The 27,722-nt window shown below is 43.2% G+C and overlaps 1 protein-coding gene and 1 pseudogene across 1 annotated transcript in view; one reads left to right on the forward strand and one right to left on the reverse strand.

The window, feature by feature from the left end:
• Positions 6,053–27,722, forward strand: part of CRLF3 (cytokine receptor like factor 3) — a 41,378-nt gene continuing 19,708 nt past the window's right edge. The window contains exons 1-5 of the mRNA XM_018064263.1: positions 6,053–6,279; positions 20,951–21,158; positions 23,798–23,885; positions 25,014–25,191; positions 26,871–27,093. Of these exons, the coding sequence (XP_017919752.1) occupies positions 6,163–6,279; positions 20,951–21,158; positions 23,798–23,885; positions 25,014–25,191; positions 26,871–27,093 (814 nt within the window). The 5' untranslated portion in view covers positions 6,053–6,162. The remainder of the gene's footprint in view (positions 6,280–20,950; positions 21,159–23,797; positions 23,886–25,013; positions 25,192–26,870; positions 27,094–27,722) is intronic.
• Positions 12,479–13,094, reverse strand: LOC102188528 (annotated as a pseudogene).

Consider the following 27,722-nt stretch of genomic DNA (forward strand, 5'->3'; position numbering starts at 1 on the left):
TCAGCCGTGGATGTGTCTGGTGGTGAAAGTAAAGTCCTATGCTGTAAAGAACAATATGGCATAGGAACCTGGAATGTTAGGTTCACGAATCAAGGTAAGTTGGACGTGATCAAGCAGGGGATGGCAAGAATGAACATCGACATCTTAAAAATCAGTGAACTAAAATGGACAAGAATGGGAGAATTTAATACTGATCATGGGCAAGAATCCCATAGTAGAAATGGAATAGCCCTCATAGTCAACAAATGCAGTACCTGCAGGCAATCTCAAAAATGACAAAATGATTTCAGTTTGTTTCTAGGGCAAACCATTCAACATTGCAGTAATCCAAGTCTATGTATGCCCTAACCACTGATACCGAAGAAGCTGAAGTTGACCAGTTCTGCTGCTGCTGCTGCTAAGTTGCTTCAGTCGTGTCCAACTCAGTGCGACCCCTTAGACGGCAGCCCACCAAGCTCCACCGTCCCTGGGATTCTCCAGGCAAGAACCCTGGAGTGGGTTGCCATTTCCTTCTCCAATGTGTGAAAGTGAAAAGTAAAAGTGAAGTCGCTCAGTCATGTCCAACCCTTAGTGACCCCATGGATGGTAGCCTACCAGGCTCCTCTATCCATGGGATTTTCCATGCAAGAGTACTGGAGTGGGGTGCCATTGCCTTCTCCGACCAGTTCTATGATGACCTATAAGACCTTATATAACTAACACCAAAGAAAGACATCCTTTTCCTCATATGGGATTGGAATGGAAAAGTAGGAAGTCAAGAGATAACCTGGAATAACAGGCAAATTTGGCCTTGGAGTACAAAATGAAGCAAGGCAAAGCTAACAGAGTTTTGTCAAGAGAACCCACTAGTCATAGCAAACACTCTCTTCCATCAACGCAAGAGATGACTCTACACGTGGAGATCATCAGTCAATACCAAAATCAGATTGATTATATTCTTTGCAGCCAAAGATGGAGAAGCTCTGTAGAGGTCAGCGAAAACAAGACCTGGAGGTGACTATGGCTCAGATCACGAACTCCTTATTGCCAAATTCAGGCTTCAGCTGAAGAAAGTAGGGAAAACCACCAGGCCATTCAGGTATGACCTGAATTAAATCCCTTATGATTATACAATGGAGGTGACAAATAGATTCAAGGGATTAGATCTGATAGAGGGCCTGAAGAATTATGGACAGAGGTTGGTAACACTGTACAGAAGACAGTGATCAAAACCATCCCAAAGAAAAACAAATGCAAGAAGGTAAAGCAGTTGTCTGAGGAAGTTTTACAAATAGCTGAATCACTGCAGATAGTGACTGCAGCCATGAAATTAAAAGATGCTTACTCCTTGGAAGAAAAGTTATGACCAACCTAGATAGCATATTCAAAAGTAGAGACATTACTTTGCCGACTAAGGTCTGTCTAGTCAAGGCTATGGTTTTTCCTGTGGTCCTGTATGGATGTGAGAGTTGGACTGTGAAGAAGGCTGAGTGCCAAAGAATTGATGCTTTTAAACTGTGGTGTTGGAGAAGACTCTTGAGAGTCCCTTGGACTGCAAGGAGATCCAACCAGTCCATTCTGAAGGAGATCAGTCCTGGGATTTCTTTAGAAGGAATGATGCTAAAGCTGAAACTCCAGTACTTTGGCCACCTCATGCGAAGAATTGACTCATTGGAAAAGACTCTGATGCTGGGAGGGATTGGGGGCAGGAGGAGAAGGGGACGACCGAGGATGAGATGGCTGGATGGCATCACTGACTCGATGGACGTAAGTCTGAGTGAACTCCAGGAGTTGGTGATGGACAGGGAGGCCTAGCATGCTGCGATTCATGGGGTCGCAAAGAGTCGGACACGACTGAGTGACTGAACTGAACTGAACTGAGGAAAGAAGAGAAATGAAAGGGAGAGGAGAAAGGGAAAGATACACCCAACTGAATGCAGAGTTCCAGAGAATAGCAAAGAGAGATAAGAAGGCCTTCTTCAATGAACATGCAAAGAAACAGAGTAAAACAATGGAATAGGAAAGATTAGAGATCTCTTCAAGAAAATTGGAGATATCAAGGGAATATTTCATGCAAAGATAGGCACGATAAAGGATAGAGACAGTAAAGACCTAACAGAAGCAGCAGAGACTAATAGGTAGCAAGAATACACAGAAGAACTAAACAAAAAAGATCTCAATGATCCAGATAATCATGATGGTATGGTCATTCACCTAGAGCTAGACATCCTGGAGAGTGACGTCAACTGGGCCTTAGGAAGCATTTCTAAGAACAAAGCTAGTGGAGGTACTGAAATTCCAGCTGGGCTATTTAAAATCCTAAAAAATGATGCTATTAAAGGACTGCACTCAATATGTCAGCAAATTTGGAAAACTCAGCAGTGGCCATAGGACTGGAAAAGGTCAGTTTTCATTCCAATCCCAAAGAAAGACAATGCCAAAGAATGTTTAAACTACCATACAGTTGCACTCATTTCACATGCTAGCAAGGTTATACTCAAAATCTTTCAAGCTAGGCTTCAGTAATACATGAACTGAGAACTTTGAGATGTACAAGCTGGGTTTAGAAAAGGCAGAGGAACCAGAGATCAATTGCCAACATTCATTGGATCATAGAGAAAGCAAAGGAATTCCAGAAAAACATCTACTTCTGCTTCATTGACTATGGTAAACCTTTGAGTATGTGGCTCACAACAAACTGTGGAAAATTCTTACTGAGATAGGAATACCAGACCACCTTACCTGTCTCCAGAGAAACCTGTATGCAGGTCAGGAAGTTAACAGTTAAGAGTCAAACATGGAACAACTGACTGGTTCAAAATTGGGAAAGGAGTACAACAAGGCTGTATATCATCACTCTTTTTATTTAACTTCTATGCAGAGTACATCATGTGAAATGCCAGACTGGATGGCTCACAAGCTGGAACCAAGACTGCTGGGAGAAATATCAACAACCTCAGATAATGCAGATGATACCACTCTAATAGCAGAAGGTAAAGAGGAACTGAAGAGCCTCTTGATGAGGGTGAAAGAGGAGAGTGAAAAAACGGCTTGATCATGGCAACCAGTCCCTTTGTTTCATTGCAAATTGAAGGGGGAAAAGTGGAAGCAGTGACAAATTTTATTTTCTTGGGCTCCAAAATCACTGCAGACAGTGACTGCCACCATGAAATTAAAAGACGCTTGCTCCTTGGAAGAAAATCTATGACAAACCCAGATAGCCTATTAAAAAGCAGAGACACCACTTTGTCAACAAAGGTCCGTATAGTCAAAGGTATAGTTTTTTCAGTAGTCATGTATGGATGTGAGAGTTGGACCATAATGAAGCCTGAGTGCTGTAGAACTGATGCTTTCGAACTGTGGTGCTGGAGAAGACTCTTGAGAGTTCCTTGGATTGCAAGGAGATCAAACCAGTCAATCCTTAAAGAAATCAACCTTGAACATTCACTGGAAGGACTGATGCTGAAGCTGAACCTCCAATACTTTGGCCATCTGGTGTGAAGATCTGACTCATTGGAAAATTCTCTAATGTTGGGGAAGATTGAAGGAAAAAAGGAGAGCAGGGTGACAAAGGATGAGATAGTTAGATGGCACCACTGACTCAATGGACAAGAATTTGAACAAACTCTGGGAGATGGTGAAGGACAGAGGAGCCTGGCATGCTACAATCTATGGGGTTGCAAAACGCTGGTCACAACTTAGTGACTGAACAACAACAAAAACGTGTGAAATCTTCTCAGACCAGGGGTTGAACCCGTGTCCCCTGCATTGGCAGGTGGATTCTTAACCATTGGACCTCCAAGGAAGTCCCCTAATCCAGTTTTAAACTAGTTAAGTTGTTATTTTGCTAGCTTTTTGGAGGTGAAAAGAGAGACTCACTTGGGGCCATGCCAAGAAAAACCTTAAGACTCACCTCAGAAGCTACTTTTTCCAAGAAACTTTCCCTGATAACTTCTTCCTTCCACTTTACCTTTGGCTGGATTAGGCAGCAGGTTTCTGTGCTTCTACTTATTGCATTCAATGTATTAGAATACAAATTCCTGTATTTATCTTTGTACGATTCCCCCCAGTGGACTATGAAGACAAATCCTAGGTCTCATTCCTGTTTTGATTCCCAACACTTGGCACAGAGCCAGACACATACCTTACACTCTTTAAACATTTTGTACATAAATATGTGCTTTTACTTGGCCATATTAACCAGAATTTGCACACTCCCTGTAAGGAAGACATTTCCATTATTGTCAATTTTTTAAAATGTAGCTCAGACGTTTCCAAAATTGCTAGTCTCCTAAATCAAATTTTAGTGGTTTTTGGCAATGACATGTACTTGGTGCATGGAGAAATATGGAAGATGTCATTTTCTCCCCAATATTATACCATTTTCTCTTGATAACCATCACTGTTGTTATTCTGGAATACACACTTCTCCCACTTGACTGATGTACTTGGCGGTGGTGGTTTAGTCACTAAGTCATGTCTGACTCTCGTGACCCCATGGACTGTAGCCCGCCGGGCTCCTCTGTCCATGGTATTTCCCAAGCAAGAATACTGGAGTGGGTTGCCATTTCCTCCTCCAGGGGATCTTCCTGACCCAGGGATCGAACCCAGCTGAGATCTTCTGGAGGTTTTCTGAGTACCTGTTAACTTTCTTAACCTGAGCTCCATGGCCCTTACTTTGCTCAACTTCATCTCCCAATATATTTCAGTCCTTCCTCTCCAGTCACAGTGGTCTCCTCCTTCCTTACAGAATCCACTTGGATTCCTGCCAGCCTTATATATCCTTCCCCACTTAGTTTCGTCCTGCCTGGGGTGCCTCTCCTTACTCCTTTTTGTTTAGTTAATGCCTTGATTCATTCCACAGATACTTGTTGAGCATCTATGGAGTGCCTGGCTAGTTTAGGATAATTTCCCACTTTCTCCAGAAGGGCTTTCCTTTTCTAAACTTCTCTAATCTCAAGTGTCATTTTACTTAGCACAAAACAGTATGGTAGCAAGAACATGCGAGTCTGGCCCAGGAAAATTGAAATCTAGCCTCTAGTACAGATTCATTGTGTAACCTTGAGGCAGTCTGTATCTGAGGGAAAGCAAGTCTACCACACTCGGCCAGGGGTCAGGAAACTACTGGCGGTGTGTGCTAAGTCACTTTAGTGGTGTCTGATTCTGCGACCCTATGGCCTGTAAGCCCTCCAGTTTCCTCTGTCCATGGTCTAAATCTGATCTACCACCTGTTTTTATTGGGCTCCTGAATGAAGAATGTTTTTTACCTTTTAAAGTAGTTGAAAAAAGATGCAAAGTATATTTTGTGACACATGACAATTAGGTGAAATTCAGATTTGTGTCCCTAAGTATTATTTGCACATGGTCACGCCCACTTACTTACTACATTGCAACAGAGGCCTTATGGCCAGCCAAGCTCCACATTTTCACTACCTGGCTGATACAGAAAAAGCTTGTCTTGGAATTCTGGCAGGATTTAGGTACCTACCCAGGGGACCCACGCTTAGGCCTCTGTCTTGGCTCCTTTATTAGACTACGAGCTTCTGGGTGGCGGGTGATCCCTCTGAGCCTGGTGATTGGCTTATGGTAACCTCCTAAACCACTGGCCGCTGCAGGAATGCTCGTTCACTGACTCAATGGACATGAGTTTGAGTAAACTCTGGGAGTTGGTGATGGACAGGGAGGCCTGGCATGCTGCAATCCATGGGGTCACAAAGAGTCTGACTGAGCGACTGAACTGAATTGAAGACAATGATTTAAGAGCCATTGGGGTTGAAATCCCGACGGCTTGAGAAAGTTGATTTCTCTCTCTGTCCCTCTGTTTCCTCCGCTGTGCAATAGAGGTGCAAGGAGGCCTGGTAGTGAAAAGCCAGAAGGCTATAAGTTGTGCAAAGCACTTCGCTAGGTGCGGTCGTTAATCTTTCGTTGGCTCCACCCGGGCTGGGAGGAACCACCTCGGGCCAGGTGCGGCGCAGGAGCACCGCCGGGCGGGAGGCGCAGGCGGCCCGCAGGCGGCGCTGGGACCCGGACGCTGGTCTCGCGCCGCCGTCAATCAAGGCCTCCGCGGGGCGGGGCGGGGCGGGGCTTCCGCCTGCGCTCCGCAGTACCGGGCCGCTCGGCGGCGCCGGGGACAGTCGGGAACCGCGCCCGCCGCCGCCGGCCGCGCGGCCGGACGAGGGGACGATGGAGCTGGAGCCCGAGCTGCTGCTGCAGGAGGCCCGCGAGAGCGTGGAGGCGGCGCAGAGCTACCGCCGGGAGCTGAGCCAGAGGCTGCAGGGTCTGCGGGAGGCGCGGAGGCAGGTCGGAGGGCCGCGCCCGCCGGGGCGCTGTGGGCCCCGGGGAGGGCGCGGGGTGCCCCGCCGTGGGCGAGCGTAGGGAAGGCTGCGAGGGGCGGGAGTGTCCGGACACTCTGCAGGGATGAGGCAAGCGGCTCTGAAGGCGCAGGAGACTTGGCTGGGTGTGGGGAAGGGGGAGGTGGGCTCTGAGGGGGGTTGGGGGAGGGGGTCTTGAGAGGAAGAGACGCGTTTGGGGAATGGAGGGAGGGTGTGAGGTGTTTCCTAAGCTGTGTGGGGCGATGCTAGGGATGCGAAGGGCTGCGAGGTTGGGAGGAGTCCGGGGTCGCAGCAGAAACCGAGGGCGTCGCAGAGAGTGGTCAAGATTGCGAGAGTTGGGGGCGGTGGAGGTTCATTGGAAAACCTGCCTTGTGGATGGAGATTGAGTTTAGAGAGCTCGAGGAAAATGTAGGGCAGTGAGTTGGGAGAGCGCAAACTGGAGGCAAAATGGACCGTGGAAGGGGAAGGACTAAAGAGAGGGACAGAGACGGGAGGAAGAGTTAACACTAAATGAATGGAATTACTGCCGGAAAGTAGTCTTTAATATCTCCTGTGATCGTGAATGCATTAAAAAAAAATCATTTAGCGAGATCCCATTCTAGCGAGTTTGGATTTTAAAGTGAAGCTGTGTGGAAAGGGCAAAGGAAAGAAAATGAAACCCTTGAGGGATGAGATACAAAAGCGTAGGGAAATGGAAAAACAGATTTAAAGAGAGACGTGTTGAGAGGAGAAGCTAAATATACTTCCAAGTGACAGCAGTTATCTGCTCCGTGGGGACCTGGTCCTCAAAGATATAGGAGAGCCACATGGTTTCTCCACACCCTGCAACATACACGGAAAAAGATATAACCGGCGGCCAGTGTGTAGTAGGACAGATAATCCTCGAGCAACTTTTAATTCAGGTGCTTCATAAGTGCTTCTTGAATCAGTGGGATTCCAGCTGAGTGGAATCATACGAGTGAGTGGCATTTTTCTTCATCACGCTTGTCACTAACCTATTTGGTCATCCTAGTAGCTCTCACGCTGCAAAGAATCTGAAAGTTATAACTATTTGAATAGTGCTGTGCTAACAGTGCTTTGGGGTATTCTCATCATTAAGGGTACTCAACCTGCTTGAGGTTTTATACATTTTAAAATTCTTGTAGGTTTTTAAAAACTTTATTTTCACTTTTGACTCTGCTAGGTCTTCATTGCTTTTGTGCTGAGTCTTCGTTGCCTTTGCGTGGGCTTTCCGTAGTTGCAGCAAGTGGGGGCTGCTCTCTAGTTGCAGTACGCAGACTTCTCAGTTGCAGTGGCTTCTCATGTTGCATAGCCCTCTAGGGCCAGAGGGCTTCAGCAGTTGCAGCATGCAGACTCAGTAGTTGTGGCTTAGTTGCTCTGCAGCATGTGGGATCTTCTGAAGCAGGAATCGACCCAATGTCCTCTGCGTTGACTGGCAGATTGCAATCCACTCTGCCACCGTGCTGCTAAGTCACTTCAGTCGTGTCCGACTCTGTGCATTCCCATAGACAGCAGCCCACCAGGCTCCCCCGTCCCTGGGATTCTCCAGGCAAGAACACTGGAGTGGGTTGCCATTTCCTTCTCCAATGCATGAAAGTGAAAAGTGAAAGTGAAGTCGCTCAGTCCTATCCAACTCGTAGCGACCCCAGTCTCTTCTGTCCATGGTATTTTCCAGGCAAGAGTACTGGAGTGGGGTCCAATTGCCTTCTCCATGTGCCACCGTGGAAGTCCTAAAATTCTTACAGATTTTTAAATGAAGGCCAGGCATCATTTGTAGTTTAGTAGCAAATCTGAGAGGGAAATCTAGATATGGTGATCCTGACTTGATGAATACTTTTTAAGGCCTTCCAATACATTCATCTTGATTTTCACTTGGCAACATCTGTATTATTCTTTCTGCTATTGTGAAACAGAGGTTCTAAATCTAGGGTATGTTTAAAAAGAGATTTCAGTATCTCTTATTATATGATTAATGTTTCAGCCAGTTAAGATATTTTATGTATGAATGAGACTGTTGTTCAACTGTATCAACAATTAAGAAACAGTAGAGTTGATATTATCTTCCCTGATGGCTCAGTGGGTAAAGAATCTACCTGCAGGGCAAGAGACACAGAAGACACCGGTTCGATCCCTGGGTTGGGAAGTTCTCCTGAAGGAGGAAATGGTAACCCACTCCAGTATTCTTGCCTGGAGAATCCCATGGATAGAGGAGCCTGGTGTACTATACAGTCCATGGGGGGTCACAAAGAGTCAGACACGACTAAGCAACTAAACACACACAGAGAGCTGATATTAAATGAATGAATGAGCTTAGCACCTGGGAGTAGTACTTATTAATTTCTCATGTTTTATTGAACACATTAAAACAATTCAGTATGATCTCATTCTAAGTTTCCAAACCTACATTCTTTTAAGTTCCATGTCCAATAATTTAAATACGGGACACACTTCCCTATAATTTAGTGGAGTTTAGTATGGGGTTTTGTTTTGTTTTTGAGTTCCATTGTCTCAGGCTTGAAACAGAAAACACTAGGAGAACATCCGTTAGGCTTAGGTTCTCAATAACATTGCCTTCCAAGTGGACTGAGTAATGTGGTAGTTCTCTCGTGTGACCTGAAATGTGTTTTGTGCCAGTGCCAGTTACAGTGGCTTCTGGTTCTATTGGGCTGGCCAAAAAGTTTGTAAGATTGTATGGAAAAACCTGAACAAACTTTCTCGTCAACCCAATAAAAGCTTTAATTCTGCCTCAGAGTTCATTCTAGTGGGTTGTACACGTTTGGATTTGGAGAATAAGTCCTCTATCAACTTGCAGTCTAAGGAGGATCTGTGTTACAAAAATGTTATCGAAATAAGCAGCTGCTTTTGTTTAGTGGTTGGGATATTTTTAGGGTTCCAGTCATTTTCAGAATAACTACATAAAATATATGGCTTTTCAGTCAAAGATTTTGTGTGGGGGGTGAATGAGAAAGCAGAGAAAAAGGATGCTCCCTTCGTATATATATTTTTACTTGCTGATTTTACTTCCTTATAGGATTTTTTAAAAATTGATGTATAATTTACAGACCATACAATCCATACCTTAAAATGTACAATTCAGCAGTTTTTAGTGTATTTGCAAAGTTGTGCAACCATCACCACGGTCTGTTTCCAGAACCTTTCATCACCCCAAAAAAGAAATGCTTTCTGTCTCTCTTTGGATTTGCCTATTTAGCACATGTCATAAAAATGAAACCATACTGAATGTGACCCCTTGCGACTGGCTTCTTGGACTTAGGCATAATGTTTTCAAGTTCATTCATGTGGTAGCATGTATCGATACTTTAGTTCTTTTTGTGACTGAGTAATATTTTGTGGATAAAGCCTGTTTTATGTTTCCATCCATCAGCTGATAGACATTTGGGTTGATTTCACTTTTTGGCTATTATGAATAATGTTGCTGTGAACACTCATGGTTGAGTTTCCCGTGTAGATATTTGTATATTTGAGAATATACTTAGAAATTGCTGGGTCATGTGGTAACTCTTTGTTTAACGTTCTCAAGAACTCTTGGCATACTTTTTATCTTTGTTTTTACCCTTGAAAAAAATCTCTCATGAAATTTTTTGCCTCCTGTTAGGAAATCATGTCTGTGAATGTTTAAAGAAGGAACAAGAGTAACATCTTTTACTGTCAATCTTTTAGAGTCAAAAACAACTGCCAGCATGCAGCAGTTTCTCCTCTTGTGGTTAAATTGAAGCCTTACCCTCTGTCTTCAGAGAAAAGGAAGTTCTGTGTAGGAATGAAGTGTAGTCAGTAACTTACTGTTTGAATGTGTTAAACGCTAGAGACTGGTCTTCAGGAAATCAGATGATATTTACAGTCAACTTGGCCTCACTGATGTTGAAATCATTAAGAATAGTTCTGTATAGCTCCCTGGAATCCTTGGTATTAAGATGTAAATGCCAAGGAAATCAACTCCCACCGTCTTTAAATACTTATCTGTTCATTCATTCAATGAATATGTAATGGGTGCCTCTTGTGGGTCAGAGATACTTCTAGGTCCTAGAAATACTGTGGTCAGGGAAACAGACCACTGCCCTCACAGATGTAATCTTTTCCTTCTGTGGCTAATCATTAGACTTCCTCCTCAAAACAAAACAAATAGAAATCTAAATTCTTGTGTATTCGTTTTCAGATTTCACTTCCATTGTGTTCTTCATCCCTTGTTTATTTCTACAGGCTTGACTTTCCTGCTTGTTGTGAGTAGAGATAGGTGATTAGGATGTCACGCAGTAATGTCAGCTTGCCAGTCAGAGATGCCTCACGGAGTGACACCAGCGTGATGACATGGCCACGGTCCAGAGCCTCATCTTTAAGCATTGCAGGTCCAGAAACTCCATCTTTGTACATTATCAAAGCGGGGTTAGTTCGAGGTACTGGAGATGGTAGAAATACCGATACTCCAGTCCGTGTACAGTTAATAGTTCACTCCATAAAATAAATGTGTTGGCCATCATGTGCCTCTAATTAGTGTGATTCAGTGTCTCAGAGGGTGCTGTCAAGAGCAGATCCCTGCTCTTTCAGCATAATGGGCCAGATCCTGGTGTCTAAGATACTGTTTGGTGAGGACCCTGCCCAGCTCTGGCCAGTGGGTGTCCCTTTGATTATTGCTACTACACGCGTGGTCTGTGTCTGCAGTAGGGGCATCCTGACCTGAGAGCTGATGAGGAAGGCAGGAATCAGGCCCCACCCAGACCTCCTGAATAGTCATCTGTACTTTAACAGTATTGCTGGGTATGATGTGTATGCTCATTAAACACTAAGACACAGGGCCTTGGAGTGTACTGTTAACACTTCATCAGCTCTCTGCCGTTTTAACCCTTAGATGTGTTGTAAAATGTTGTGGTTTATCATCAAGATTTTTTTTTTATAATTTTATTTTTATTATTTGTTTTTGGCTGTGATGGGTCTTTATTGCTGGGAGGGCTCTTTAGTTCTGGGGAGTGGGAGCTACTCTTTAGTTGTGGTGCCCGGGCTTCTCACTGGTGGCTTCTCTTGTCTTGGAGTGGGCTCCAGTAACTCCAGCACGTGGGCTCAGGAGTTGCAGCTCCTGGGCTCCAGAGCACAGGCTCAATAGTTGTGGCGCCCAGGCTTCGTTGCAGCGTGGTATGTGGGATCTTCCCAGGTCAGGGATGGAACCCGTGTCTCCTGCGTTGGCAGGTGGATTCTTTACCACTGAGCCACCAGGGAAGCCCTAGCCTCAAGATTAAAATGCTGTTTGAAATTGCACGGGTTTGTTAGACAATTATACAATGTCAGACAAGTGATTAATTGAGAATCTCAAGCCAGCACTTATTTTAGCATGTCTTAAACATCTGTAATGCAACCATTTGTCTCTCATGGTACTTTGTTTTCAGATATTTTTCTCTAAAAATAATCTATTAGTTTTGGATCACAAAATATTGGAAAGACATAAAGGTGATGCCTGTGACCACTTGGCTGCACTTCCTTTCCATAAACTCTTTTTTTTTTAAATCCCAGACCTGTGCTGTCCAAGCATTCTCTCACATCCTAACAGATGCAGAGTATAGTATCCGACCACGTGGAAACCTTAAGCACACACCTGCGGCAGTGTGGGATCCCTTGCCATTAAGTCTTCCAGTTCACTTTTGCCAGTATTGCAGCTGCGCTGGTTATTCCAACTGTGTCCTAAAGCTCATGAACGAATAGGTCCCAAATGATGCCTGCACAGCTCTCCACTTTTTTTTTGCCTCCACTTTTTAAAAGGCCTTTCTTAAACAGCTGGGCTTCCCAGGTGGCACAGTAGTAAAGAATACACCCGCCACTGCAGGAGACGCAAGAGATGTGGGTTCGATCCCTGGGTCGGGAAGATTCCCTGAAGTAGGAAAGTGGCAGCCCACTCCAGTATGCTTGCGTGGACAATTCCATGGACATGAGAAACCTGGGAGGCTACAGTCCATGGGTTGCAAAGAGTCGGACATGACTGAGCATGCATGCTTCTTAAACAGCAGTGACTAAGGCCCCTTTGCTATACCCACTCTTCTAAACCCCAGGCTGCCTGTGGCACCTGGATGGCAGCCCCTAGGGGTCCCCCACATCCTAGGGTGGCGATGGAAGAAGGGCAGGCCAGGCCAAGCATGAAGAGTAAATAGTCAATTTTACTGGGCTCAGACTAAAAATCCATGAGTCCTGAGGACCTCTGTGAGTTCGTCAGTTTTCTTCCTCTATGTTCTTTTCAGCCTGCTTCCATAGCCTCAAGAGCTGCTGCTTTTTCCGACCATGGATCTTGGCCTTCTCCTTTCTCTTCTCCTCCAGGGAGGCTGTTACCACCTGGTGGTACTTGCAGCCAACCTCATAAGCCAGACACCCTAGGTGTAGGCGAACTTCGGAATAGGCTTCAGACGTACAACCTTGAGGGCAGCGGGACCCACCATCGGTTTTTTCTTTCCGTAGAGTGGCGGGATCCCGTCAAACACCTTGAGGCGGCCCGGAGCGGCTGGGCCACGCTTGGTCTTGCGGGCCGCCTGCCTTGCACTGTCTGCCAGATGATGTGTCTGGGGGCTCGGAAGTGGTCTGGGCCCCCAGAGGGGTTGGTGTTCATCTGCTTGCAGAGGAAGGCCAGGTACTTCCGGTCCTTCTGTGGAAGCTGTCAGCAGTGTTGATGCCCTCATGGTGCAGGACCACGGCCTTCCGGTCCAGAAGCACCTGCTTGGCCACGACGGCTGCCTGGCGGCCCAGGAGATGGCCTCGGCCAGTGAGCCCCAGGACCTGCCTCTGTATCATCTTCAGGAGCCGCCTGGGAAAGCTGTTTTCAAACTTTTAAATAGTTGATTTCAGCTAATTTTTTGAGGATCTTACTAGAAACCTTGATATTCCTAAGGTACCTACACCAGGTTCTCCATAGATCATTATTCCCACAGGATTTGAAAACGTGTAGCATACTTAAGACTCAGTGTGGGGAACTCAGTGCAGGGAAAAATAAGTTATTTCAGAAAACAAGGGCAGAAAGTCTTAGTAGCTCAGCAAAGAAAAGAAAGCTATTAACTGCTTCTTTTATCTCCCACTTCCCCTTCTGTTACCCATTTTCCAAAGTCCGAAACTCTGTTTGAAAATAATTTGTTACTGCGGTATTAAAATGTTCCTTTTGTGTCCTGTGTGCATGTGTGCTCAGTGTGTCAGACTCTTTGTGACCCTGCCTGGACTGTAGCCCACCAGGCTCCTCTGTCCTTGGAATTTTCCAGGCAAGCATACTGGAGTGGGTTGCCATTTCCTTCTCCAGGGGATCTTCCTGACCCTGGAATCGAACCCATGTACTCCTGCTTTGGCAGGCAGACTCTTTACCACTGAGCCACCTGGGAAATCCATTATTGTGTCCTAAGAAAAGGTTAAATCCCAAGCTGGAGAAACCTAAGAAGAAATGAAATAATTTGAAAATAACTCATAATTCTATTTACAGACAACCACTGTTAACATTTTGGTGTATCCTTCTAGGCATATTATTTTGTCAAATTGAGAAACTACTGTATAGTAGTTTCACAACTTTATATCTGCTTTTTTCGTTTGGCTAGTGTTATATCATAAGCATTTATTATGGCAGATTTCCCACGTACAGTCTAATTTTTAATCCAGAGGTGAATTAAAATTACCGAGGTACTTATAGAGCATTTGTTGGTAATAGGCTGAAAAGTATTGACTCAGATATGTCAAAATACAAAACAGAAGCAAAACTAAATAATCAACCACTAAGGGGAAAAAAGCTGCACATATATTTGTGTGCAAAAGACCACATATTTACATTGGCTTTTTAGTCATCTTTTCTCAAACAAGTCTTCACAAATTGTCTTTGAACACAGCATTCTGAAAGCTGCTTGTTGAGTCCAAACTCACTTGAAATATAGTAGGAAATGAGAGTTCATAAAAGCATTGGGAATTAATAATGTTAAACTCAGGGAGCTTAATTAAAAAGTGAGTGTCACAGAAGAGCCCAGTTTATTTCTGTCTAGGGCTTATTTTTTTCAAGATAGAGTGTGATGTAAATTTAACTTTGATAGAGAAGAACTGTTCTTATTACTAGAAACCTGGTAAATTGTGTGACTAATTTGTGATCTCAAAAGCCAAACAAATGTGGGACAGGCTTTGGAGTTTTCTTTGGATGGGGGGAGTCCACTGGGACCTGAGTTCGCTGACCTGAGATCGAACCCGGGCCCTGGCAGTGAAAGCACCAAGTCCAAACTACTGGACTCCCAGGGAATTCCCAGGACAGGCTTTTATTATTATTTTAAGAATATTTATTAATGTTTATTTATTCATTTGACTGCACCGGGTCTTCGTTGTGCCATGTGGGATCTTTGGTCTTTTCATTGCAGCCTACAGGATCTAGTTTCCTGACCAGGGATCAAACCCCGGGCCCCTGCATTGAGAGCACGCAGTCTTAGCCCCTGGATTACCTGCAAAGCCCCATGCTTTTCTTATTGAGGGATATCCATGAATCATTTATATTTGTAGTCATTTTACTTTATTTGCGTTTGCCCCCATTAGTCATAAGACCTTGAGACACTCAACTTTCCCAACGCCTCACTTTCCTATCTGTGCAATGAGGATAAGGATAGGACCTACTTTATTTGGCCACTGTGGGAATTAAAGGGAGAAATGTATTTCAGATGTTTAGCACAATGCCTGGGACTTACAAACTGCTTAATAAATGTTAGCTGTGGAACTAATACCATTATATTATTACTCAGGGTGACCTCCCCTACTTCTCCACTGGCAACTAATTCTTGAAATGTCTCCTCTCTCTTCCAGCAGAAAGGGCTTTTTGAGCTCTGATGGCAGTTTGTGGCTGTCCCACTTACATAAGAACTTAATACTTTTTACTATAGTTACGCGAGCATGCAACTTTCTCCTTTCCTAGAATGACACAGTTTTCTGAGGTCAGGATCATGCTTTATTCATCTTTATAACCTCAGTTCCTGGCACGTACTAAAGCTCAGTAAATATTGAATGAGTGCTTTTACGAATGTTCTGGGTGTACTTTTGCAGACATTCTTTTTAGATTGTTCGTGGCTTTGATTATATGCACCCTATTCACTAATGCAGATAGTCACGAATTAAACATTTGTTTTGTCATGATTTGGTTATTTGTTGCTACATAATAAACTATGTCAGAGCATAGTGGCTTAAAAGGCAGTCACTTGCTTAGTGTTCTGGGGGCTGAGTGGGGCCCAGCTGGGCAGTTCTCCTGATTTTGCTGGCAGCTCTTCTGTAATTGCAGTCAGATGGCAGCTGAGGCCGGAATGTTCAAGATGGAATATTTACTTACCTGTTTGGAGCCTAAAGTGGTAGCAGGGCTCAGCTGGAATGCTGGTGTGGCTGGGCCTGGCTACCAGGCCCTCTTTCTTCCTCCCACACCTCCCACTTTCCTCCCCCCTCAACTTGGTCTCTCAAGAAGGATAGCCATGCTTCATAAATGGCAGGACCCCTCAAAGTGCAGAAGCAGAATTTGCCAGGTCGTCTTAAGGCTGCGGCCTGGAGCCAGCACCGTTCAGCTCCACCCTGTAAGGATGCACGGCTGACTGCATTGCTAGTCACCGCCCAGCCTGTATTCTCACGGAGGGGTCTCTACAAGGATCTGAGTGCCACAAGGCACAGTTTGTGGTTCCCTGGGGCCGTTAATGTAACAGACTGCCAAATCATATAGTAAAGTTTTCGTTTTAAAAGCTTAGTAAGCATTTTTAAAGAAAGCCTAATGTAAGAGAGACAAGAAGGAAATGTAGCAGTGCTTATGAGTCCATACATAAAGCAGACAGTTCAGATTTTCTGCCACTTGACTGGCTTTGTGATGTGGGCAAGTTCATCTCTCTGACTCCTATAGGTCACTCACCTACAGATGATTTCTTCATAGGGTTGAGGTAGAATTTAAGTGAGAACAGGGCTGTAAGTACCTGGTACACAGGTGTTGGGTAAGTGGGAGCGGCTGCTATGTTGCTATTATTGCCATTATTATTACTATTATTATTAATGACTTATGTCTTGATGTCAGTGTGAAGACAAATAGCTAATGCAGTACATTTCCTGTGAACCGGGAAGGAACGTTTTGGTTAGCTTCTTCAATTTCAGTTGATTACTTTGTATCTTTGTCTTTTATTTTTGATGTGTATGTTCTTGTTAGCTAATGGTATTTAAAGCCAGCCTCTAATAATTTGTTTCCTATAAGCAAAACAATCGGGAGCATAAATTCTTAGATTATAGTTGGAGGATAAAAATTCTTTTCTTCTGTAGTCGTGAAAATCCATGGTTTAGAGGAGATTCCAGTTACTTCATTTCCTGAAACACAAGCATGTTATGTTATAGACAGAGCTACTATATATTGCCACTGAAGATCAGAGATGTCTTAAATCAGATTCTACACAGGCTTTTTGATATTTTAGTAGCTAAACTCTAGAGGAAAATCAATATCAGTCACTATTGTCTTGGAGGGCTGGGAAGTATCTTTTACTAGGCTTTTGTATGGCTTTGTACTGTTATATACGCTTATTGATTTTTTGAGAACTTCTGTTAAAACTTTAAAAGTTGCTTTGGAATTAGAATCAACTGCAGTGGAAAGTTTGTAAGTTTTAATGGTCTGTTATACTAGAAGTTTTAGTAGAAAATTGGTTCTGAATATTGTTAATCAATATAAATAATGTATATTGCATTTCCTTTCTGAGACCTTGAGTTGTATATCATTTGTATCCTTCTTAAATTTACTTCGTTACAAACTGTAATAGTTGTTTTGCCCTGAGTGGTTGTCTACCGCACCTTTCTCTATGCAAGGACAAGAAATACACACTGAAGCAGGAAATGTCTTGAACCAATCACGTAACTTTACAGGTTTACCAGAATGCTTAAAAATGGGTTCTGGGGGACTTCCCTGGCAGTCCAGTGGTTAAGACTGTGCACTTCGAATGCATAGTGTGTGTGTTTGATCCCTGGTTGGGGAAGTAAGGTCCCACATGCCACATGGCCAAAAATGAAAAAATAATTTAAAAGCAAACAAAATGGGGTCTGCACGCACTAAGCAGCTTGGTGCACTGGACAGACTGTGGCCCTTTGAGCCATGCTATTCCTGGCACCAGGAGGCTGTGGGGAAGGTTTTTGGCTGCTTTGAGCTTTTTCTTCAATGTAGACAACACAGACCCACCTCTCACAGTTGTTGGGATGAGTGAACGAGCTAACAGTGAGCCAACCGGGCCATGGTGCCACATCAAATACCAAGAAATTCACTCAGCAGTGAAGTCCACATTTTAAAGTTAGTTGTATAAAAGCCCAAGGAATGACCTTGATTAGTTACATGGTTCGATTAAAGGTGACTGTAGCTTTGAATTAAGAGCTATTTCTGGGAGAAGAAACTGGTGCCAAGGACGTGTCAAGTTTGAAACAGTGGTGGTCCAGAATTTATGAGCAAAAAGGAGTCACATTTACAATGAAATGACAGGAGGTGAGTTTGGAAATGGATTCTCCCTTCACTGGCCCTCTCACTGCTCTGTGTTTACACACTTCCTTTTTTTCTGAGGTTCTGAAACAAAGCAAAACGTAGTGGGGCTCTGCTGCAGCAGCAGCAGGAGGTTTTGAATTCTTTCTAAAGAGGAAATTGACTTTACCTAACCAGTGCACTTCCTGTGTATGTGGTATCCGTTAGGGAGAGATACAGGACCTTGTTGGTACAGCGCTCGACTGCAGAATTTCCTCTTGCTGGTGTGTGTGGGGGGGTGTTCGAACTGTATTTCAGAGCTTCAGTTTGTCCTCTTCATATATCCTGGTATCTGTGAGATCTGTGTGAATCACCTTGTTACCTTTGCAGGTTCTGATCCAGTAATTCTGGGTAGGACCTGAGATTTTCCGTTTCTAACCATATTCCAGGTGAGGTGTATCACAATCCTAAGGCATTCTTTCCCTGGTTCTTTTTGAAAGGTCTTAAACACATACATGGGCTTCTCTGGTGGCTCAGAGGTTAAAGCGTCTGCCTGCAGTGCAGGAGACCTGGGTTCAATCCCTGGGGTCAGGAAGATCCCCTGGAGAAGGTAATGGCTACCCACTCTCCAGTATTCTTGCCTGGGAAATCCCATGGGCAGAGGAGCCTGGCAGGCTACAGTCCATGGGGTCACAAAGAGTCGGACACTACTGAGTGACTAACACTTACACAGAAACACATACACGATCAACTTAATTGTATTGAACAACACTTAGTTGCTAGTTTTTATGTATGTTAGGGCCCGATTCTCAGGTACCTGATCTCACAGTTGGGTGATGTGCTAAAGCAAGGACATTTTTAATATAACCCTCTCGTTTTTTTAAACTTCAACTTGGATTTAGTTCTCTAGTAACTTTACAGAGATTAATAGCAATTAAACTTAAGTTAGAATTTCTTTGTTCTTTATGATTTAAGAAATTCTTTCACTTACTGCACAAGCACCATTGTAACTTACATTAATGTTGAAAGGAGAAGAAATTGTTTCTACAATCTCCCCAGCCAATGAGTATTTTTTCACCTGTATTCCTTAGATGTGGGCATTTTTTGTTTTCACATGCTCGTGAACATTTCTGGGTAACTTGTTTGTTCTTAATGGTTTTATTTATTTGTTTTTGGGGCTGTGCTGGGTCTCCATTGCTGTGGGTGCTTTTCTCTAGTTTTGTGGAGTGGGGCTACTCTGTAGTTGCAGCGGTGGGCATCTCCATGCAGTAGTTTCTCTCGTTGCTGAGCGCAGGTTCTAGGGCCCACGGGCTTCAGTGGCTCCCAGGCTCTAGAGCACAGCCTCAGTAGTTGTGGCGAACAGGCTTCGTTGCTCTGCAACATGTGGGATCTCCCCTAATCAGGGATTGAACCTGTGTCTCCTGCATTGGTAGGCGGATTCTTTACCCCTGAGCCACCAGGGAAACCCCTGGGCAACAATTTTGTATTCTGGTTTTCAATTTTAGTGTTAGAGAATAAATAGAAAGTTTTCAAAATTTCTCTGTTACCTGTTGAAATATTGGGCTTTATCCATATTTTGATACATTCTTTTCTGGGTGGATTTCTTGTAGCCTTCAAATGCTCTTCCTAAGATCAAGTTAGCAAAGGGTTAAGGTAATAAACATAATATGTCTTAGGAAATTAATATGATAATATTTGGAAAGTACAGTATGAACTTGGTTATGAAGATGGTTGGATAGCATCACTAACTCAAAGGACAGGAATTTGAGCAAACTCTAGGAGATAGTGAGGACAGGAGAGCCAGCCTGTTGCAGGTCATGGGGTTGCAAAGAGTTGGACACGACTTAGTGGCTGAACAACAACAAAGTGTGAGTTTGGTTTAATGCAGCTGACTAGTGTATAGTTAGAATTTTCCTGTTAAGTGAGAAAAGGTGAATTGCGTGTTATCTGTATGCTTAAAAAGAAAATCTGGTGTCTGTACAGACAGCTGACTTGTTTTCAGAATATCTGTGAGATGTAAGGATTTTTCTGTCGTATCTCTTAGAACAATCATTCTTAATCTGGGCTCTGTGGACCGAGGGTAGTGTGTCTCAAAGCATGGGCTGCGTAGTCACAGATGTGCTCGTGAAAAAGGAGGACTCTGCCTGTACGTTCCCTTGACCCCTTCTCCAAGCTAGTTCTGGGGTGGAGCCTTGCCATCTAAAATGTAACAGGTTGTCTGATACGTGATTCTTCCGCAAACTAAGTTTCAGAATTACTGCTCTGGGCAAGCCATGGTTGGGATCTGAGGGACTTTGTAATCTCTGATATTGAATCAGTTTCTTTTTGGTAGGGATTATTCATTTTTTCTGGGAAGGTCTATAAACCTCTCATTGAAATTCACAAGGGGCCATGACTCAAAGAGGATGACGTCATTGTCCCAGAGGTGTGCTTTGAACATCTTCTGCTTCCTGTGAACCTTTTGGATTGTAAATAAATTCTTAGTTTTTTTTATTTTTACCATCATGAGGGCATTTTGTCCACATTGATTTTTTTGTTGTTGTTGTGCTCTTTTAAGCTATCATTTCTTTTCTACTTCTCAGTGAAATGAATTTTTTTTGCAGGGGGGAGGGTGGGCCTCATGGCATGTGGGATCTTAGTTCCCTGACCAGGGATCAAACCCATGCCCCCTGCAGTGGAAGCATGGAGTCTTAACCACTGGACTGTCTGGGAAGTTCCAGTAAAGTGAATTTTAATCTCTTCCTAATCTAGTTTTTTTCTTTGGCACTGAAACATTACTATTTCCAAAAACTGCTTTGTGCAGATAATATTATTGCTAATGTTTATTTATTGAAAGCAACAATGTGCCGATTATTTTACCAAGTGCAGGACATAGACTATTTAATCCACAAGCAGCTCCATCAGGCGAGCATAATTATCCTCATTTGATGAATAAGGGCATTGAGGCATGGCGTGTTTAATCATTAATAACTTAATCCTATTGACACAGTCTGTGACTGATGGGACCAGGGTTTGAGGCTGTTCTGTCTCATCTGAAGGCAAACACTACGCAAATCTGCACAGATGAATCACATTTGGTTTACCAATGACTGGAAGGTGATGTTGGGGTAGTGCCTTGAGATTATTCTGGGTGATGCCTGCGGATCAGCCTTTCCTATAGATTCTGAGTTTTTATGTTATTTCGTTTCAGATCAAGGAGAGTGCATCCCAGACAAGAGATGTCCTCAAACAGCATTTTAATGATTTAAAGGGAACGCTTGCAAAGCTCCTGGATGAGCGATTGGTGACCCTCTTGCAAGAAGTGGACACCATTGAGCAGGAGACCATCAAACCACTAGATGACTGCCAGAAGCTGATAGAACACGGAGTTAACACCGCAGAGGACTTAGCCCAAGAAGGTGGGAGTCCAGGGAGCATGTTAAATGCGGCCCATTCAGGTCGACGTTGTGCTGGTTTCCCAGGGCACCAGCAGGCTTCCTGCCGTCCCTGGGTGCTTAGGCTGTTCGAACCTTGGGAAAGTTTTTGATAATAGGATAACAGGGGTACAGTGAGGTATCCTAGGGTAAGTTGCAATTCATGTACTAATTATAGTAATTTACAGAACACAGAGTAAATGATCTTTCTTATGGTTCTGTGATAACAGTCTCTCATTCATGGTTAACACAGCAATTTTGTGCTCATTTTGAATCTGTTCACATAGTTTTCAGAGTGTTGATGGTTTATAGGATTTAATTCCATTGTTATTTTTAGAGGGTTAAGGAGTAGGATTGGTGTTTACTCCTGAGATTGTAGTGGTTATATTCCTGAATGTAGTCAGTTACTTTGGTTAAAGCGTGCCCGGTTCTTCCGTTGCTGACTTCCTGCCTCCGTGTCTGTCTACCTTCCTTCCTTCCCTCCTGTAGGTCTTTGTCAGGTACATTAAATAAAAAGGTACTAGTTCTGCCCTTTGGGGTTCACAGGCCAGTGAGAGAGGCACACATGGTGAGAGAGATCTAAGACCTCATAGGAGCACAAAAAGAAAAATGCTTAGCTCTGGAAGAGGGTGCGGTGGCTTCCAACAGGAGAACTTCCACAAAGGCTGGAGAAATTCATCAAGCAGGCAAAAGAGGAAAGGAGTTCATAGCAAGACTGGAAACAGAAGTCATGCCAAGAATAAAGTGAATGGCATATCTGGGAGGTCTTGAATGAAGTCTTTTAGGCAACAGAGTTACACAGTCAGATTTACATTAAAAAAAAAAAAAAAGACACTGCCCACAGTTCAGAAACTGTATTAGGGGTTTTAAAGAACTCAGAAGAGCCTAATGAGAACTCCATGGCAGCAGTCCAGATGGGAAATGACTAAGGCAGTGACAGGTGAAGGTGAAGCAGAGCAGGTTTTAAGATTTTTTGGAGGTAGAATGATGGGTGATTTTACTGAGCTCTTCCTGTAGGTGTTGGTGATTGCTCAGTTATAGGATGGAGGAGGAAGAGAAGGGTTTGGGATGACCCAGGCCAGTGTGGTTTTAGAAGACTGGTGAATTGTACTGTTGACTGACTCAGGACGTGAAGGGGGAGGGTGAGTGGTTGGATAGTTGGTTCCGGGTATGTTGAGCTTGAGGTGCTGAAGATGTCAGGAGCTGGAAGTGTGGGTGTGATGCTAAGGAGAGAGATCCTACCTGGAGAGGTGACTTTGGCAGGGAGTGGTGTGTACAACACATCTGAATCCATGGGAATAAGTAAAGTCATCAAGAGATAGCACAATATGATTGAAATGACTCCTTGAGATTTTCGTATTTCCACTCTTTCTCTGTACTTTCTTTTTTTAAAATTATTATTAGAGGATAATTGCTGGTATGTATATATAGGTCTCCTCCCTCCTGAACCTCCCTCCCACCTTCCACCCCATCTCTGGACTTTCAGATGGTTCAGGGTCACTCTTACTATTAGAATTTGGGTTTACCTGAACTATGACATTTTCAAAGACCCGTCTTTCTTTCTCCATTAAAGACATTAAAGTAAAAGTTACATTTCAGTTAAAAAAAAGGGGGAGGGTACAATATGAGATGGGAAGGCTGCAGAAGGTGGGACTCTGAGAGATGCCAACATTTAGAGGTCAGTTAAGGACAGACGACCCAGGGAAGGAGACTGAATGCCGTCCATTCTTCATTGAGTGCTGTGCATGGCACAGAATAACAAGTGTGTCTGGCTCCCAAGTTTGTCACTTCAGCTGGAAGTCAGTCCCCTTTCTGGTCTCACTTAGAATATAGTACTAGTGTTATGTTTACATGCTGATTCCATTTCCATCTTCTCTTCCAGGACACATGTTTATTTGCCACTGACCGTAACAGTGTGTTTGAGAAAATTCTTTTTAGCAGGACTGCAGAATGTCTTTCCCTTGGGGGCTCAGCATTTGGAAACAAACTCAGCAGCAGTTCAGGACAGGTCAAGAGTGTGTACCCATCAGCATGAGGCCTAACCAGTGTTTTTATTTTAGAAAATAAATCCTTTGAGGCACATACATGTTTGTTACAGCATCTGCTGCTAAAATTTTTTTTTTTATATACTTCAGAAATATTTTTAAATTTCAAACTTTTTTCTCCTTTCCCTTCCCAAGGGATAAAAAAAAACTTATTTATGGAATTTTGAGGATTCTGAAGCAGTGTTCGTATGCCTCTGTTTTCCTTTTGGTGAGGGGTAGGGTCATTGTTATGTGGTCTCAAAATGCTTGGGTGACTCCAGGGCATAGTGAGACAGAAAACAGTTCTGGTAGTGTTCTTCAGGGCTGCAGAAGGACAGGGTCCCTGGGGACTTGGCCATACAGTTGGTTGATAAACCAGGTTTCCACTTGTAGAGCAGAATCTTTCATCTCTGGCAGAATGCAGTCACCGTGTACCCCGTTGTTCTTGTGTTTCACTTTAAAGTCACTTCTAAAATAGTTTCTGCACTTGCTTTTGGGGAATTTGTGACATCACGTAAGAGTCGTTTCCAAGAGACGCGGAGACCCACCTAACACAGGTGACCGTTTTTCCTGTACCGGTTCTCTTATCCCCGATTGTAGGTGAGCTCGCCATTCGGGGAGGTGTAGGAGAACAGAATGAAAAGCTCTGGAGCTTTACCAAGAAAGCCTCGCACATCCAGCTGGACAGGTGAGAGCTCGTGTCTCTTGGGCTTAAACTGCTTTTCTTTCTTTTTTTTCCTCTCTCTCCCTCCTTCTCTTTTTCCTTGTTAAAAACTATGATTCAAGGAGATAGAGAGTATATTTTTCAAAGTTTCACTACCCATTACCAGTGTTACTAGTGTGGAATAGTTGAGATTATAGTCTGTGAAATAGAACTGGTACAGATTTTCTTCAACCCTAATGTGTAAGAGAATCATTAAATTTTAAAAATTCTGGACATATCATTAAAACTGAGTCATAGCTCAGACCACAAAGTCCTGCTGTACAGCACGGGGAGTTGTATTCAGTAACCAATGATGGACCATAATGGAAGGCGATATAAAAAAGAATGCGTGTAGTATGTGTAAGTGAATCACTTTGCCATACAGCAGAAATTAATGCAATACTGTAAATCAACTGTACTTCAATTAAAACAAAGAAAATTGAGTCACAACTCACTAAACCAAATCTTTTGACATAAACTTGCCAGTTGCGATCCTATCCCTTTTCATCCCCCACTGCCATTAGCATTATTTACCAGCGGCTTCTGCATCCTTACAGCATGTGACTGATTGAAAATGTTCCTTGTTAGGACGCCCCTGGCTGTGCAGTGGTTAGGACTTCACTCTCTCTTTGCTGAGGGCCTGGATTCAACCCCATGTTGGGGAACTAAAATCCCACGAGCCACACGTTTCAGCCAAAAAATAAATAAGTGAAATGAAAAATAAAATATTCTTTGTTAATTAAAAAAAAATTGAGGTATAGTTGATTTGCAGTGTTGTATGTGTTTTGGGTATACAACATGTGCTGTGCTTAGTTGCTCAGTCATGTCTGACTCTTGGCAACCCCACGGGCTGTAGCCCACCAAGCTCGCTCCTCTGTCCATGGGGATTCTCCAAGCAAGGATACTGGAGTGGGTTGCCATGCCCTCCTCCAGGGGATCTTCCCAACCCAGGGATCGAACCCAGGTCTCCCACATCGCAGGCAGATTCTTTACCGATTAAGCTTCCAGGGAAGCCCAATACAACATAGTGATATGCAGTTTTTAAAAGCTATACTCCCTTGTATTTTTAACTCTTGGTTAAAAGTCTCATAAACATGAGCTTTCTGTCCTCAGCCTACCAGAAGTGCCTTTACTGGTCGACGTGCCTTGCTTATCTGCTCAATTGGATGACTCAATTCTTAACATAGTGAAAGACCATATTTTTAAACATGGAACAGTAGCATCTCGCCCACCGGTACAGATAGAAGAACTGATAGAGAAACCTGGAGGCATCATCGTACGGTGGTGTAAGGTATGTAATTCAGAACTGTAGAAGTGGCTTCAACGTTATGAATTTGAGTTTTGGGGGCCTTTACAATTTTTTTTATTAGTTACCTTTGACTGTTTTCTTCTCTGCATGAAGAAAAATGCCTTTTGCTTTACAATTAAGGTCGTAGGGAACTTGAACTAGCTGTTGCTTTGAGATAAACAGTTTTGAAGGTACTTTTTCAAATCTCTGTATCAAAATGTTTCCCATCACACATTTCCCAAACATAACTTGGTGAGTTGAGAATTGCTCCCATTTCTGTTTATTAGAAAAGTTCAGAAGGTGTTAGTGAATGTTGGGTGTTGGATATTTTTCTGTTAAACATTGAACTAGTACCTCTGAAATAAAAGTTCAAAAGTATGTTCTTTTCCCCCACACTCTCAGCATTACCAAGAATTTTGTGTATTAAGTCATATTAAACATGTGATAAGTCCTATTATGCATGTGAATTACCATATTTTAGATAAAAACCATGTCCAAGTGAGTCATAATATCTTGGCTGTTGACAAATACATCATTCAGAGGTGGGTGGTCAGCTTCTGGAAACTGTTTTCTTAAATGGGATTTTTACTTTTGTTATAACATTTTTCTTCTTGTCTTTGATTAATTTTTTATTTTTTTCATTGTTTTTAATGAAGTTTAAAAAATGAAGCCTTTGTACAGAAGAAAGAAGTAGAGATACTTTTGTTGGTTCAAAACAAAGACTCTTATTCTGTTTCTGTTTTTTTTTTGCCTGTCAGTTCTTTTGCTATAAGTATTATTATTCATGCTTTCTTGCATACACAGTTAAGATTTTCTAAAGTATATATAGCTATAAAACTATGAGGTAGCGTACTGGATCTATACTCTACCAGGAGATAACCAAACTCTTCCCAAAGTGATTGTCCCCGAGTGTCCTTCTACCAGGAATGTACGCAATCCTCTTACTCTGCATCTTCACCAGTACTTGGCATTGTCAGACTTTATATCTTTGCCAGTATAGTACCTCATTGTGGGTTTTGATTGCATTTTCCATACTACAAGTTAGGCTGAATATCTTTATATGTTTTCAGCTGGTTATATTTCTTACTCTGTAGAACACTTACTTATGTCTTCTGTGCATTTCCCTTGCTGGCTGCTTTGTCTTCTATTAATTTTACAAAGTCCTTTATATATTTCAGATATTACCTCTCTCTTAGTTATATGAATAATGTAGTTGCGGGGTGCTTGTCTTTGAATTTTGACTGCCTTATCTTGGGCTTTATTGTGTAGGAAACACGTCATTACTTCAAAGGAAGCAGATCTGTTCATCTCAGACCGGGGTCATAAAGCACATGGTTCAGGGACTTCTGGCAGTCCAGTGGTTAAGAATCTGCCTGCCAGTGTAGGGGATGCAGATTCAGTCCTTGATCGGGAAACTAAGATCCCACATGTCTAGGGGCAACTAAATCCAAGTGCTGCAGTGAAGACTCAGTGCAGCAAAAAAATAAAATAAAAACACATGGTTCAGTAAGGAAAAGAAGGGAAATGATGATGTCATGTTTTCTCTGAGCTTCCTGAGACCAGCCCATATTCAGCATGTGGGCCTGTTTGCTCAGCCCCAAAGGCCCCCATTCAGAGTTAGGCTGTGATGCTGAGAGAAGTTGTTCTCTGACTTCTACCTAACGTAAAGCCTTTCTCCCCAGGTGGATGACGACTTTACCGCCCAAGATTACAGGCTCCAGTTCCGTAAATGTACTTCCAATCATTTTGAGGATGTATACGTAGGCTCTGAAACGGAATTCATTGTATTGCACATAGACCCCAACGTTGATTATCAGTTCAGAGTCTGCGCCCGAGGAGACGGCCGACAGGAGTGGAGTCCATGGAGCGTCCCCCAGATCGGTCATTCCACGCTGGTGCCGCATGGTATGCTGTTCCCCGCTTACTCCTGAAACTTTCCTGTGTATGAAGACTTGTATTGTTTGCTAAAAGGCAGCCCACTGACAACCCTTTTTCCTAAGGATAGACCATGAATTGATGGAGAATGACATGAGACATGTCTTTTACTTCCTGCTCAAATTCTTTCATGTGAATTTGGTAAATTTTCATTCATTCTTCTCTCAAACGTCCCCAAATAGGCTAAACAGGTGGTTCAAGTGGTAAAGAACCCGCTTGCCGATGCAGGAGATGTGGGTTCAATTCCTGAGTTGGGAAGATCCCCTTTAGTAGGAGATGGCAACCCACTACAGTATTCTTGCCTGGAGAATCCCATGGACAGAGGAGCCCGGTGGGCTACAGTCCACGGGGTTGCAAAGAGTCAGACTCGACTGAGCATGCATGCACACGAGGTTCCCCAGATAGTGCCAGATAGGATTAGAAACGTCCCTAAAACCAAAGATTTTTAAATATTGCCTTAGAAGACTGCAATATTTAACGCAAACCTTCAATGTATATCTTGGTAGGGACTTAAAAAAAAAAGGCTTATGATTTGAAATTGATCTCTCTTGTATTACTTTTTAAAAATATTTAGACTCATTTGTTAATTACCTCTTAGT

This window comes from Capra hircus, chromosome 19, assembly GCF_001704415.2.
Source record: "Capra hircus breed San Clemente chromosome 19, ASM170441v1, whole genome shotgun sequence".
Taxonomy (NCBI): Eukaryota; Metazoa; Chordata; class Mammalia; order Artiodactyla; family Bovidae; genus Capra; species Capra hircus.